This window comes from Bos javanicus, chromosome 9 (assembly GCF_032452875.1).
Source record: "Bos javanicus breed banteng chromosome 9, ARS-OSU_banteng_1.0, whole genome shotgun sequence".
In the NCBI taxonomy this organism is placed as follows: Eukaryota; Metazoa; Chordata; class Mammalia; order Artiodactyla; family Bovidae; genus Bos; species Bos javanicus.
In genome coordinates, this window is record NC_083876.1 from 43321982 (window position 1) to 43338539 (window position 16558).

At 37.7% G+C, this 16558-nt stretch overlaps 1 protein-coding gene across 3 annotated transcripts in view; it reads right to left on the minus strand.

Annotated features, from left to right (window-relative positions):
- Window positions 1–1887: 1887 nt before the first annotated feature.
- QRSL1 (glutaminyl-tRNA amidotransferase subunit QRSL1) overlaps window positions 1888–16558 on the minus strand; it is a 33450-nt gene continuing 18779 nt past the window's right edge. For all 3 annotated transcript variants that reach the window (XM_061427683.1, XM_061427686.1, XM_061427684.1), the window contains 6 exons: window positions 13335–13510; window positions 13136–13248; window positions 12065–12257; window positions 11542–11659; window positions 6150–6355; window positions 1888–3952 (listed from right to left, as the gene is read on the minus strand). In XM_061427683.1, the coding sequence (XP_061283667.1) occupies window positions 3735–3952; window positions 6150–6355; window positions 11542–11659; window positions 12065–12257; window positions 13136–13248; window positions 13335–13510 (1024 nt within the window). In that variant the 3' untranslated portion in view covers window positions 1888–3734. The remainder of the gene's footprint in view (window positions 3953–6149; window positions 6356–11541; window positions 11660–12064; window positions 12258–13135; window positions 13249–13334; window positions 13511–16558) is intronic.

A 16558-nucleotide genomic window follows, 5' to 3' on the forward strand; every position in this document is an offset into this window, starting at 1 on the left:
GGCTCTGTTGAAAGTGTTTCCCCCTCTCACTTGGTTGGCAAGGCACGAGGGCCTTTTAAAAAATCTTCAGGTCTTTGAAGAATTAGTCAATTCTTTCTCAAAGGCTCAGGGAAATTGCTTTAGAAACACATAGTTCATCATTTCTTCCAGACATTTTAAACTTTATCCTCAGTGGAAGCCAGATCACCAGAGCCATTATTGCTAGTCTCTAGCATAAGTTTTTAGTAAATTGCAGTTTGGCCATATTAGTTTAATGTGTATTTGTAGCATATATGGGAAAATGGTAATTTCATGATTGTTTCATTTATTTACAGTTCCAAACTTTTGAGTACTTATTTTGTCATGCTACGCTAGGTGCTTTAAGGGCATTATTTAAATTTAATCCTCCCAACCATCCCTTGGAATAAATATTATCTCCATTTCACAGGTCAAGACACTGAAGCTCAGACAGGTTACATAACTCACAAATGGCGGTAATAGGAGTCAAACCCAGGTTTATCTATTTTTAAATCTGGTGAACTTTCCCACTAGAAAAGTGACAGGAAAATTTCCAACTGTATCACACTATATAGCCTTAAGCATCTGTATAAATACCTTGACAAACCTTGTAATTTTTATTTATTCCTGGTTTTAACTCCCCCCCCCCTTTTTTTTTAATCAATTCAGTGATTTCAACTATTTACTTTTATAGCATTTTAATAATATATTTTTAATAAAGTGCCTAGAATCCTTTTGGATTTATATTCCACTGTGGTATAAAGAAAAAGGAATAAAAAGTCCCTCTGAAATCCTGTAATTACTTTTATTTAATGTTTGCTGGGGTTTTCTGGTGTTATTTGCTTTTATTAAATTTTCAAGTTTTTGTTCTAGTGTACACACGGCTTGTTATGAAATAACTGAGGAAAGCCTTCTACTTTCAACTGTCCTCTGGAGCTTCTGTAGTCCAATGAGTAAATTTTACCTGAGGCTTGCACAGGCAACACATTTAGCTGTGGTATAATCAGATATTTGAGTAAAGGGAGGGTGAGTAAAAGTAGTTAATAAATGAAAGTTCGTAACAGAAACCATTAATATTGTGAATATTTCATTACTTTGGTCCCTTACTTTGACTGGAACAGGGTATGACAGTTTACAGAATTCTCGAGGTCTACTTACTGGTGCCCTGTAACCAGATCTCTTCAGTGTTCTTCAGATTCTAAAATTCTAAAGATGTTTCTTGTCCACTATAGAAGGTGCCTGGCAGGCTGCAGTCTCTGGGGTCGCAGAGTCGGTGGAAGGTGCCAGGGTTTTCCTCATAGGAATCCCCGTTCCCTGTCACAAGCTCCTCTTTTGTACCTGCTATCTTCTCTAGGTGGTCCACAGTCCTGTGTTCCTGACAGCCTGGTGTCATACAGCCAATCAAATTCTGCCTCTCTAGTTTCAAGTGATTTTCTTGATAACGATAGCTGGGGGCCAACAGGATTTGGCTTGGACTCGGCTCTGTGTGGTGTCAGGTACCAAGTTCCGCGAATGCATCACATTTTCTCACTCTAGCAACTCTTCTGCTGTTGAGTCTGTCTTTTGCTCTGTCTTATCAAGGCACTCATCTCACACTTGAAGTCATCTTCCCCTTTCTGACGTGCTCTGCTCTGACAGCCCTGTTGCTCATAGTTTCAGGGTTTAATTAGCTGAGACACAGAAACCATTTCCATTTTAAATTCTCAGACAGTGATTTGGCAAAATGAGATCTACCAGATTTAGGGTAAAGATGGAAAAGAAAGAACAGATTAGGTATCATTTCACACTAGTTGGGTGTTATTATGTGAAAACGATGTAAATGTTTTACTTCCTTATTTCAAGTCATTAGTGCAACTCAAGTAGAGACATAGGAATAAGAGAAACTACATATTCTTTGAAAATCTTTTATTCCAAATTATACACACATAAAAAGACTGGGGGTAAAGATTTATTTGCCTGCCATTTGCATCATACTCTCTCCCCCAACTAAGGGTTTTCTCTTGTTATAAAATAAAGCAATTCTTGTCTTGAATTTCTTCCTTCCAGGGATTCACAGTCAAAATCTTTCAGAATACTAGTGCACTTGGCACAGAAAACTTATAAGTAGTTTATCAGATTGAGCATTTGCGAGTGGAAGCATCCCAGGGAGAGAGAAAACTATTAATGAAAAGTACCAGGCAGTTTAAACTCCCATCACACTGTTTTCCAGTAGTTCTGAGAAGGTTGTGCCTCTTATGTTTTTACTTCATGTCTTTTATATTTAGGAAAGATTTTTTTCCTTACCAAAGTGAATCTATTAAATAATCACTCAGCTCCCTACTTAAACTTATCAACAATAAACATCAAATTAGAACTCATGATAAACATGAGATGACAATTGTGTTCTGGCAGAGACAAATCCAACGATGAAACCTTATAGGGGATCAAACCTAGGTCTCCTGCATTGCAGGCAGATTCTTTACCATCTGAGCTACCAAGGAAGCCCGTTATAGTGGGTAAAGGAATGCTTTTCATTAGATCTTTTTTTTTTTCCTCCAAATTCTGAATACATATTCCCATTCTTATTTCTTTGTGCTAAAGGTGCCTAAAGGGAGAGCACTTGTAAGGAAAGTCAGGAGGGTGGGTAAGAAAACCATGAGTAGAGAATCTGGGGTAAAGAAGGAGGCCCATGAGCCTCTTCTCTGCATGGGCCCATGCAGCCCCACCAAGTTATCTACAAGTTTTTCATACTGGATCTTACTTGTGTATTGAAACTTTCTCACTAAAGCCATGCTCCAGTAGCTACCAATGTCCGAGTTCAGTTCAGTCTGTTAGGTCACAGCAAATGTCTGACACCACTGAGCTAGTTTGTGACTGGTAACTAGGAGAATGAAGTTGGTGTAACTAGGAGTTATTCTGAGCTCCTTGGCATGGGGCTCTGGAATAGTAGAAGTAACATTTTAACTTTCACCAGGAAAGAAGAAAAGTTCTCATTGCAGGTCTACTCTTAGAGGAGTGTGCCCACCTGGGCTCTCCCCAGGGAGAGGCACACCCATGTCTGGGCCAGCAAGCTGCACTTCCTCCTGTGTTAGAGCTTCTCTTCCACCTGCTCTGCTCAGACCTAGAGGTGGATGTTCCCATTTTATTGTTTTTGTGCATTTTTAACCTCTTTTGCAGCGGCCTCTACCACGTGTTGAAATGCCTGTCAGCTGGGCTGTCTAGGCTCTCTCTGGAAGTACGACTTACTGTTCATGTTCGTGCTTTGGTTGCAAAGACATACACGTCTTGACAGGTTTACTCCTAAGCTTACTTGTACTGTAAGTGATGTTCTTTTTAATGAACATTTAGAAGGCATCATTTTTTAGCAACATGTATCTCATATTATAACAGAAATCCTGTACTTGGTTTCTACTTGAGTGAGTGTGTCTGCCTCTTTACAACCCTGTGGGCTGTAGCCCACAGGCTCCTCTGTCCATGGAGTTCTCCAGGCAAGAATACTGGAGTGGGTGGCCATGGCCTCCTCCAGGGGATCTTTCCGACCTAGGGATTGAACCCAGGTCTCTTGTACTTTGGTTTATACTGAGTGGATGCTGAATAAATGCTGACAGATTATTTATAATTAACTACATCACAAGAATTTAAAAAAATGACTCCAAGGAATGACAATGTCGACAATGAACCAAATTTCAAGAACACCTGACTTCTCTAAAATATACAAACCTTTAAAAGTCATTATAATGTGCACAATATAGTTATCACTATTTTAGAGAAACAGAAGCCAACTTTTCATTTTCAAAGACTGATAAGCAATCATCCATTAGTTCTTGAAGTTGAATAACAGGAAACTGGACTTGTTTTTCAAACCATTTGGCAACTGTAAGAAGCTGCTGGTCACAAAATGCACGTCCAATAAACTGTAGTCCTACTGGCAACCCTTGGCTTGAGAGAGCCATAGGGACACTCACTGCTGGCAGTCCTGAGGAAAGGAAAGAGACCCATTAAATGTTGACCAATTCTCTACCCTAAGACACAGAGACCTCTTCCACTTTCCAGTGCCAATAGGTACAAGACAGGATAAGGGTTAAAAAAAAAAAAAATCACAAAAATTATGACATGTATATTTTTGTATCTTCCTTTGTTCATTTAATGTATCTAGGAAATCACTGTGTATCTGTTCAGAGACGAGGTTCATTCCTTTTTTATAGTTGCATAGTATTCCACCATGTAGTTTTACCATAATTTATTGAACCATTCTTCTATGGTTGGGGGGTTTTGCTTGTTTTTAGTATTTAGCAATTTCACGCCATGTCCCAGTGAATTACCTTGTGTATTTTTTCAGTATTCTTGAATGTTTCTCAGATGAAGAGGAATTGCTTCATCAAAAGATAAATGTATATATTAATTAGAAATTGCCAAATTCCCCTCCAAAAAAGTTGTACCTTTTGAACTTCTATCAGCAAAATAAGAGTTTTCCTACAGCCTCACCCATACAATGTGTTGCTGAGTTGCTTAATTTTTTGTCAATTTATTAGGTGAGAAATAGTAGCTCAGGGTAGTTTTAATTTCAGTTTTGGGGTATTTTGTTATGCCATAAAACAAGAAAGTTTTTAAAAATTAATGGGGGCTAGTTTAAGGGTTACAAGGGTTACATACAACTTGGAGAGGTTCCTGTTAGTTAAATTTGAGCATCAAAAATAATGAGAATTACTTAAAATACGTTGAATTTTTTTAAAAAAGGAAAGCTGTTCTATAGAGAAGACTGCTAGCTAAGACACGGAGAAGGAATGATAGAAAAGTCAGCACTCTGTAATTCTCTAAGTAATACTTAATTCAGGCAAGGGTCATCAATAGATGCTAAAAGTGGGTTCAGGTTTATTGGGAAACACAGTCCCAACATATCATATCACCAATTGCTTACAACTGACAAAAGGAAGATGTGCCTTCACAAGGAAAACATCTGCTAGTTACTTCCTTAGTTTCCACAGTGGTACGAACTGATATCAACTGTTTCTTGACATGAAGTGCATACAGTATTTGTGCCAAAAATGTTTAAGTCAACCCAATCATAAGGAAGCAATCTGACAGATTCAGATTATGGACAGGATATCCTACAGGTCAAGTGGACAGGATTCCTCAAAAAAGACAATGTCACTTAAAAAATCTTAAACGTAGAAGATTTCTTATCAGTAACTATGAAGGCTAGAAGAAATTAGCAGGACATTTTATAAATGCTAAAGAAAAGAACTGTCAAACCAAAATCATATATCCAGCAAAAATAAACTATAAAAATGAGAGGAAAATTGAGACATTCTCAGAAGAAAGCTAAGAGAATTGGTTGCTAGCAGATGTACCCTAAAAGAATGGCAAACTCTTCTCCAAACAGAAAGGATATGATAAAACAAAGAATCTTGATTGATCAGGGAGAAATGAACACAGTAAACAAAAGTATATAGATAAATACAACAGACTTTTCCCTCTGCTCTTGAGTTTTCTACATTATGTTTGATGATTGAAACAAAAATCGTAACAATCTGATGTGGTTCTTAATAAAAGAACATAGAGACCTGGGGGATTGTTCTAGACTTTAGTAAGAGATATCATAAACAAATATATGCAGGAAAAACACCCTATAAAAGGCATTTTTGGTACAATTGAGAAAACTTAAATATGAACTGTATTTGGAATATTATTGTATTTGTGTTAGCCTTCTTAGGTTTGATGATGGATGTCTTTATTCCAGATGATTCATGCTAAAAGTATTTAGGGGTAAAGTAAAATGATGTTTACACTTTCAAATTAATTAAGTAAAAGCTTTGTATGTGTGCCTGTCTGTCTGGGGGTAAAGGGACAGAGGAAGGAAAAAGCAAATGAGGCAAAATGTGAACAAGGATGAACCCAGGCAAAGGACATAAAGAGTATTCATTTTATGACTTTTTAAAATCTTTCTGTAGGTCTGAAAATTACTGTGTGTGTGTGTGGTGAATGCAAGCATGTGTATGCCTATAAATGCACACATGCACACACACCCACATGAACACACCCACACACTCCTAAGTATCCCAGAAGGACAGCTATTGTATTTAGGGAATAATCTAGCTAGAACCTAAGTTGAGGACCAGGATTGTCTACCTAAAAATCTGGAGAAAACCAAACTGTTCTTAAGGGACCCTCACCTGCCATATTCACGGCCTGTGTAAAGATGTCGTCTTGGGCGCTGCGCGTCCTGTTGTCTTCCTTGATGAACTCTGTGTACGGCACTGCCTCACTCAAGGTCGTGGGAGTTAGCAGCACGTCCACTCCAGAGTTAAAAACATTAACAAAATCATTAGCAATGAGCCGTCTCACTTTCTGTGCTTTGACAAAATAATTCTCATAATTTCTGTGGGAAAAAAAAAAGTTGACATTTTAAGGGCTTTTTATTATTTCTTTCATCGAAGTCTCATGCATATGACTTGTTAAAGAATCACTGGACTCTTGGCCTGTAGGAGCGGGTACCACTAAGATTCCCAACACATAAAAATCAATTTTGTTCAGCCATGCTGTTATTCTAAAAGTAGATACAATTCTGCACATATAATCACAAATTATTAACATTTCCAGGGACATTATTAAACCAGAACATTCATTTTCAGGTGAGGAAAATCAAGGGCATAGCAACTAAATGACTTTCCAAAGGCTGCAGAGATAAGCGGTGGCAGAGGAAGGACCAGAACTTAGATCTCTGGAGGTGCATTCCAATCCTCTATCATAATGTCCTATTTCATCTATAGTTATAATTATTATAAGAGTTCTGAAGTTTTGGAGAATTCTAACACTAGAAAACAGGCTCTGGAAACAGTAACTGAGGAAAGAATGCAGCGTTTGCAATTTTGTATTTTACAGACACAAGCAGCCCAGGAATGGAAATGTGAAACTCCTGGAAAGATGCTTTAGGCTGCCTATTGAATAGGAGAAGACATTTGCAAATGATATACCTGATAAGGTGTTAATATACAAAAATATACAAAGAACTCACACAACTCAACATCAGAAAAACAAACAACCAATCAAAAAACAGGCAGAAGACCAGAACAGATATTTTTCCAAAGAAGATATATGGATGGCCAGCAAGCACATGAAAAGATGCTCACTATCACTAATCAGCAGAGAAATGCAATTCAAAACCACCATGAAATATCACCTCATACATTTCAGAATGGCTGTTATCAAAGACAAATAACAAGTATTGTCAAGGATGTAGAGAAAGGGGAACCTTCATGCACGGCTGGTGGGAATATAAAGTGGTGCAGCCTCTATAGAAAACAGTATGGAGATTCTTCAAAGAATTAAACACAGAACGACCACACAATGCAGCAGTTCCACTCCTGGGTATTTATTCAAAAAAAACAAACACATTTGAAAAGATATACGCACCCCTATGTTCACTGCAGAGTACATCATGAGAAACACTGGACTGGAAGAAACACAAGCTGGAATCAAGATTGCTGGGAGAAATATCAATAACCTCAGATATGCAGATGACACCACCCTTATGGCAGAAAGTGAAGAGGAACTAAAAAGCCTCTTGATGAAAGTGAAAGTGGAGAGTGAAAAAGTTGGCTTAAAGCTCAACATTCAGAAAACGAAGATCATGGCATCCGGTCCCATCACTTCATGGGAAATAGATGGGGAAACAGTGGAAACAGTGTCTGACTTTATTTTTCTGGGCTCCAAAATCACTGAAGATGGTGACTGCAGCCATGAAATTAAAAGACACTTATGCCTTGGAAGGAAAGTTATGACCAACCTAGATAGCATATTCAAAAGCAGAGACATTACTTTGCCAACAAAGGTTCGTCTAGTCAAGGCTATGGTTTTTCCTGTGGTCATGTATGGATGTGAGAGTTGGACTGTGAAGAAGGCTGAGCGCCGAAGAGTTGATGCTTTTGAACTGTGGTGTTGGAGAAGACTCTTGAGAGTCCCTTGGACTGCAAGGAGATCCAACCAGTCCATTCTGAAGATCAGCCCTGGGTGTTCTTTGGAAGGAATGATGCTAAAGCTGAAACTCCAGTACTTTGGCCATCTCTTGAGAAGAGTTGACTCATTGGAAAAGACTCAGCCATTAAATTTGAATCAGTTCTAATGAGGTGGATGAAACTGGAGCCTATTATACAGAGTGAAGTAAGCCAGAAGGAAAAACACCAATACAGTATACTAACGCATATATATGGAATTTAGAAAGATGGTAACGATAACCCTGTATACGAGACAGCAAAAGAGACACTGATGTAAAGAACAGTCTTATGGACTCTGTGGGAGAGGGAGAGGGTGGGAAGATTTGGGAGAATGGCATTGAAACATGTAAAATATCATGTATGAAACGAGATGCCAGTCCAGGTTCAATGCACGATACTGGATGCTTGGGGCTGGTGCACTGGGACGACCCAGAGGGATGGTATGGGGAGGGAGGAGGGAGGAGGGTTCAGGATGGGGAACACATGTATACCTGTGGTGGATTCATTTTGATATTTGGCAAAACTAATACAATTATGTAAAGTTTAAAAATAAAATAAAATTAATTAAAAAAAAAAAAAAGGAAAAGACTCTGATGCTGGGAGGGATTGGGGGCAAGAGAAGGGGACGACAGAGGATGAGATGGCTGGATGGCATCACTGACTCGATGGACATCTCAGTGAACTCCGAGAGTTGGTGATGGACAGGGAGGCCTGGCGTACTGCGATTCATGGCGTCGCAAAGAGTCGGACGCGACTGAGCGACTGATCTGATCTGATGTTCACTGCAGCATTGTTTACAATAGTCCAGATATGGAAAGCACTTAAATGTCCACTGACAGATGAATGGATAAAGATGGAGCATATATACACAATAGAATATTTGCCATAAAGAAGAATGAGATTTTGTTCTGTGGGACAACATGGATAGATCTAGAGGCTATTATGCCAAGTGAAGTTAAGTGAGAGAAAATACTGTATGATTTCACTTATCTATGGAATCCAAAAACAAAACAAATGAACAAACATAACTAAACAGAAACCGAGTCATAGATAAACAGGTGGTTGCCAGAGGGGGAGGGTAGTGAGAGGGAAGGAGAGAAATAGGTAAAGGAGGCTGAGTTACAAACTTTCAGGTATGAAAGATACAGTGTGGGGAATATAGTCAGTAATTATGTAATTTCTTTATATGGTGACAGATGACCTCTAGACTTATCATGCTGATCGTTTTGAAATGCACAGAAATGTCAAATCACGATGGTGTGCACCAGGAACTGACCTAGTGTTGTAGGTCAATTATACTTCAAAAACAAATTCATACATAAGGGTGATCAGATTTGTAGTTTGATCAGAAGTAGGAGGTAGGGGAAGGGGGAATAGGATGAAGATGGTCTAAAGGCACAAACTTCTGGTTATGAGTAAGTACCAGGGATGTAATGTAGAACATGATAAATATAATTAGCACTGCCATATGTTATACATGAATGCTGTCAAGAGTAAATCCTAAGAGTTCTCATTGTAAGAAAATGTTTTCTTCCTATTGCTTTAATGTTGTATCTATATGAGATGATGGATGTTCCCTAAACTTATTTAGGTAATAAGTAATAAAGGATATGGTTACTCCCCACACTCTTCCTCCCCAAAAGAAAAGACATTTACTTTACTGAAAAGATTAAGGAATTAGCCAGACACAGGAGTGACTATAAGTCAATGATGGAAAGAAAGGGGGAAAAAATACTCTTTAGATCCTCCTGAAGCTGTTAATGAAGACTGGCAAAAGGATTAAGTATTTTATTGATAACTTCAGTTTCCTCACATGTAAAAATGGATATAACAGTTCCAACCTTGCATGGACCAAATACAATGAGATAAAAATGAGAGATCTTTTTTATCTTGAAAGAATGCTATAGAAATACCAGATGTCTTTATTATCATTTGACCACAGGGTCTATAGGGTGATGAATGCAGGCATCACGTATAATTTACCCAGCAGCTGACGGCTTAAATAACATATTAACAGCATTCCCCATACTGAATTTTATAAAAGAACAAATACTTATATTAAATTTCTTCCTACTTTTAATATGCTTCAAAAGCACAACTTTAAACAATCAGAAAACTAGACAAAATGGAACCATCATTTTCAGACATGAGACAGTGGGTATTCAGAAGAGAAGGAAAGCAAACAGCAAAGCCCTGTGATTTCCCCATTAATCAAATAATAGTTCTTGTTTTCCAGCTTTGAGATATAATTGAGTATAAAATCCTGTAGTTTTAAGGTTTGCAACATAATTTGATTTTATTGCAAAATGATTACCACAGTAAGATTAGTCAACACATTCATCACCTCACGTAAGAGTTTTTTGTGTATGTGGTAAGAACGTTTAAGATCTACTCTCAGCAGCTTTCAAGTATGTAGTACAGTGTTGTTACTTAGAGTAATTAGGTTGTACATCACACCCCCAGAACTCACCTTATCCGCGGGAGTCTGTACCCTTTGACCGACATCTCCTCTCTTTCCCCAGCAACTACCATTCCACTGGGTCTGTGGCTTTGGTGGGTTTTTTTCCCCTAGATTCCACATATAAGTGAGATCATACAGTATTTGTCTTTCTCTGACTTATTTCGCTTAAGATAATGCCCTCAAGGTCCATGCATGCTGTCACGAATGAAGGATTTTCTTTTGAATAATAATTAATACTCTTGAATAATAATGAATGTTCCATTGTGTGTGTGGGTGGGTATACACACAGCACATTTTCTTTTTCCATTTGTCTGCCAGTGGACACTAGTTTGTTTCCATGTCTTGGCTTTTGCGAATAATGCTGTGAGGTAGTGATTTCTTTCCTTCAGATATATACCCAGAAGTGGGATTTCTGGTTCATATGGTAGTTCTATTTTTAATTTTTCGAGGAATCTCCATACTGTTTTTCAGAGTAGCTGTTCATAGTATTTTTGGAAAAAGGAATGCTAACTACTGGCCCTAAGGAGATGCACAGATGAATAAAATACTTTCTATCCATATAGATATATACCCATATATGCCCATTATATATATGCAAAACTCCACGAAGCTGTTCAGTACATTCTTGCTCTGTCACACTTACCATGTCCTCTTAGACAGACTTGGTGGTATGGAAGATGAATCCTATTCACAAGATGATGAAAAACTTATACCAAAGTCATAGTAATTTAGAATTCTTTCTTGGAGCAAACAGATACAGGATGCAAGGGAAAGTTTGGTTGATTTCACTGACCTTTTAAAGGGAAACCAATGTAATTTCCTGCTTAAGGCTCTCACAGCAGGAGGACAATGTAGCAATAATAGGGGACATTTAATGAGGCTAAAACCCTTCAGGCTTCCTAATTAGCTTGCTACAGCATCAGTGATTTTTTTTTTTTTTTTGAATAACCAGGAGCCAAAAGTACCAAAAACAGGCCTTTACTTATGATTTCTAATTCAAATCATAAGGATTTTACTTCCTTAGGAAAATTTATAAGACCTGACAGACATGCTACTACTTCTCTCTGGAGTTTTCAAGAATGGGGGAAATTCCTAAACCGATTATCTTACTCTTTTAATAGGAAAAAGTTTCCTGAGAGGATTCTCCCTCTCACCACATCACTGAACCCTTCTCGCCTGGTTGCAGCATACATGGCTTCAGTAGACACATCACTATCACATCTGTGACCTGAAAACAAAAGAGATGAACATTACTTGAAAAGGAAGTAAAGTTCTGGCTGAAAAGCAGGTCTAGAGTCACATTTGTGGCCAATACTAAAATTTCAGGAGATTGACCTTAATGGAGTCTCTTCTTTACATGCCTTGGGACTAACTGACCCGTCAGGAATCAAGAAAGAGAAGAAAATTATGAAGAGGGAAATTTCATTTGTTCACTCCCTCATTCATTCATTCACTCACTATGAGTTATGATGAAGAACAGTGTGAGTATAATGCTAAATTGACAACAGTAAAAGGATCCACTAATTTACTTCTCTAAATCATTAACATTATCCCAGGCAATAATATTTTTTGTCACTAACAAGTGAAAATGTTTGAGAAAACTTCCTAAAAGTCCAAAACACAGGCACTTTACCATATTCTAGCCCATCAAATCTGGCCATATTCGATGCCACTTCCGACGTGCACAATACGTGGTAGCACACAATTGAGTAGCTGGTATGGGGCAGGGAGACTTCAGTTACTTTGGCCCCCTCAGACTCAAAGAGATTAGCAGCTTTGGACCAAAGAGATTGTACTTCACTTGACAATTCTGGCGTAAGATACTCCTAATTGGAAAAAGTCAAAACAGAAATCAGAACATCCAAATAGATGGTTTTAAAAAAATGTGTACCCCAGAACCTCTGGCAATATATTAGAAAATGATTAAATTGTTAGTAGGTAGCTAAAAAGACTGAACTAATTTAAGAGCATTTATGGCATGACAAGCACAATACTAGATATTGTGAACTGGATACAATAATATTAAAGACTGGAGATCTGGTTGGAGAATCTATATTTATTAAATGTTCATTATGTATCAGGCATTCTGCTAGATGCTTTCCAAAGGTTCTCTCACTGAACACTTTTAACAGTCCTATGATGTAGGTATTATCATCCTTCATGTTATTAATGAAAAGTATTGAGACTAGAGAAGTTAAGTAACTTTCCTAATGTTACACAGTAGGCAAGCAGAGGATCCAGGATTCCCAGCTAGGTCTGTTTCGCTCTAAATCCTTAAATATAGGCACATCTATTATCTTAATTGAAAATTTAAAAGATTTTACAGTATTTCTCTACAGCAGTGCTCTCAACTGGGGGCAATTTTATCCTCTTCCTCTCAACCAGGGAACATGTGGTAACGTCTGCAGACAGTTTGACTTGTGGGGTAGAGGGGGTAGGGTAGGGGTGGGGCTGCTACCTCTAGGGGTAGAGACCAGTGATGTTGCTAAACATCTTACAATGCAAAGGACAGTCTCCCAGGACAAAAACTTATTGCTAAGCTCAAAATTAAACATTTAAAAGGTGAGTGATTTTACGTATCTCCTTTCACATGCTCAGGTCACATAGCTAATAAAAGTGGCAGAGCAGCGATTCAAACTCAACCAGTCTGTTTCCCAAGTCTGTTGTCTGTATTGGACTTGATAGAACTTTTGTAAAGCGTTACCTTTGGAATTCCTATACATAGTTTGCTCACATCTGTCAAACTGGGAAGCGTAAATGGTTTAACAGGATCTTGAATTGTGGTAGAATCTTTGGGATCATGCCCAGCTAGTACACCTGTAAGTAAAAGTATTTATGAGTGACAGACATTGTTTTTCAGTGAACTGATAATGCTTTGAAACTATATGGAATCGTATAAATACCCAACACAGTGGCTGCATCATCCACACATCTGGTTAAGATTCCTGGCACATCCATTGAATTCACCAGGGGAATGAGACCATGACGAGAAACTAGGCCATAGCTTGGTTTTAAACCAACAACCCCGCAGTGGGCAGCTGGATTTCTGGTTGATCCTCCCGTATCTGATCCTAAAGCCCTGAAATTTAAATGGAATTCTCTTTAGCAGGATAACATCTTTCTAATTATATCTGAAATCTATCTTTTTAAAATGTATACTTTTAAAGTTGTTTTCTGATTATACAAAAATAAAACATGCTCATAGCAGAGAATTCTTAAAATATAGAAAAGTGTAAAAATGTAACAAAGTATTCTACCACTTTGAGGCAAACACACTGCTAACATTTTGGCATATGAACTTTAAGTCTTTTTTTAAATGAATTTTTCTTTCACAGTTCAGGTCATTCTGTAATCATAAGTTTCCATCTCATTTTTGCTTATGAGACTTTTACTATGTTATAAAGATTACTGAAATTTTTAAATATGTACAATATTCTATCAATTGGCAATTCCTAACTGATTCCCAATTCCTATCACAGGAATTATACAATCTTATACAAATCTTTCAGTTCTTTATTTTTTAATTGAAGTATAGTTGATTTACGATGTGTTAATTTCTGCTACACACCAAAGTGATTTAGTTATATACATATATACAATTTTTAAAATATCCTTTTCCATTATGGTGTATCCCAGGTTACAGGATATAGTTCCTTGTGCTATAGATAAACCTTCTTGTTTATTCTATATGCATCTACTAATCCCAAACTCCCAGGTCTATTCTCTGTCTATAAGTCTGTTTCATAGATAGATTCAATTTGTGCCACATTTTAGATTTCACATATAAATATTATGGTATTTGTCTTTCTCTGACTTACTTCACTTAGTATGATCATCTCTAGTTGCATCCATGTTGCTGCAAATGGCATTACTTCATTCTGTTTTATAGCTAAGCAGTATTCCATTGTATATACGTACCACACCTCTTTATCCGTTCATCTGTCGATGGACATTTAGATTGTTTCTATATCTTGGGTACTGTGAATAGTGCTGCTATGAATGAACACAGGGGTGCATGTATTGTTGTGAATTATAGTTTTGTTTGGATATATGCCTAGGAGTAGGGCTTCCCTGGTGGCTCAGTTGGTAAAGAATCATCTGCAATGCAGGAGACCCAGGTTCAATCCCTAGGTTGAGAAGATCCCCTGGAGCAGCAAATGGCAACCCACTCCAGTATTCTTGCTTGGAAAATCCCATAGATGGAGGAGCGTGGCGGGTTACAGTCCATGGGGTTTTAAGAGTCAGACACAACTTAGCAACTAAGGCATGCCTAAGGGTGGGATCACTGGGTCATACGGTAATTCTGTGTTTAGTTTTCTGAGGAACCTCCATCATGTTCCACAGTGGCTGCACCAACTTACATTTCTATCAACAGTGTAGGAGGGTTCTCTATTCTCCACAGCCTCTCCAGCACTTGTTTTCTGTAGACTTTTTAATGATGGCCATTTTGACTAGTGTGAGGTGGTGTGGTACCTCATTGTAGTTCTGATTTGCATTTCTCAGTAATTAGTGATGTTGAGTATCTTTTCATGTGCCTACTGGTCCTGTCTTTTTTGGAGAAATATCCATTTAGGTCTTCTGTCCATTTTGTGATTGGGTTGTTTTTTGCTGTTGAGTTTTATAAGTTGTTTGTACATTTGGAGATTAAGCCCCTGTCAGTCACATTGTTTGCAAATACTGTCTCCCATTCTGTAGGCTATCTTTTCGTTTTACGGTTTCCTTTGCTGTGCAAAAGCTTTTAAGTTTGATTAGGTTCCATTTATTTTTGTTTTTGTTTTTGTTGCCTCAGAACACCTAAGAAAACACTGGTTATACATACAAATCTTATATCTTCTTTTAATAGCAATTTTATAGTATGCTTATACAAACTAAACACACCCCTCCCAGGAATTCAGATACAGCCATTCTGCTACCCCATTTAGAATCATGACTAGAAATGTATTCTGATTTATTTAAACTGTTATATTGTTGTGAAGTAGAATAACTGCATAGTAGAGTACTTTGTAGGGAGTTCCCTGGCAGTCCAGCAGTTAGAACTCTGTGCTTTCACTGGTGAAGGTCTGAGTTCAATCCCTGGTCAGGGAATTAAGATCCCACAAGCTGTGCAGTGCAGCCAAAAATAAATAAACAAATAAAGCACTTTGTAATAAACACCTTTAAACATAAATCTTTGCTCATGTATCTCTAGCTTCTAACAGTTTATGGGTCAAAGGGTCTACCTGTCATTATAAGTTCTAAATATATTTTGTTAAATTACTTGTCAGAAAGGTTATGCCAATTTATATTCCCAATTGCAGTGAATCACATTGTTTCATCTTTCATTCCCTGGTGGCACAGACAGTAAAGCATCTACCACACTGTGGGAGACCCCAGTTTGATCCCTGGGTCGGGAAGATCCCCTGAAGAAGGAAAGAGCAACTCATTCCCGTATTCTTGCCTGGGAATCCCATGGACAGAGGAGCCTGGTGGGCCACAGTCCATGGAGTTACAAAGAGCTGGACACGCCTGAGCAACTTCACTTTCACTATCACTGAATACTAGCAGTTCTTAAAATCTCATTATTTTGATAAAAGATTTGTTAATGTGCATTTTGAGCAATTTTTCACCCTTATTTGTATTTGCATTACTCAACTATGAAGTGTCTGTTCATTTCTTTGCTCAGTTACCTATATAGTCTGTGTTTTTCTTATTAAAAAAAAAAAAGACACACTTGATATTATGCTAAGTGAAACGAGTCACGAAAGCACACATACTGCACAATTTTACCTATATGAGGTACCTAGAGTGGTCAAATTCACAGAGACATAAAGTAAAAGAGTGCTTGCTAAGGGCTGGGGACATGGGGAGCAGGGCAAATGGGAGGTTTCTAAGGAGTACACAGTTTAAGTTTTGCAAATGAAACAAGTTCTAGATACTGGCTGAGTGATAATGTGAATGTACTTAACACAACTGAATCGTATACTTTAAAAGGATTAAGATAACAAATTTTAATTGTATGTATATTTCCACTGTGTATATTTTCCACAATTAAAAATTTTTAACTATCAGGAAAAAAGGTTTTTCTGATTGGAAAACTGCAATGTCCACTATAAAAATTAAAATACTCTATATGATCTATAAAGTGAAA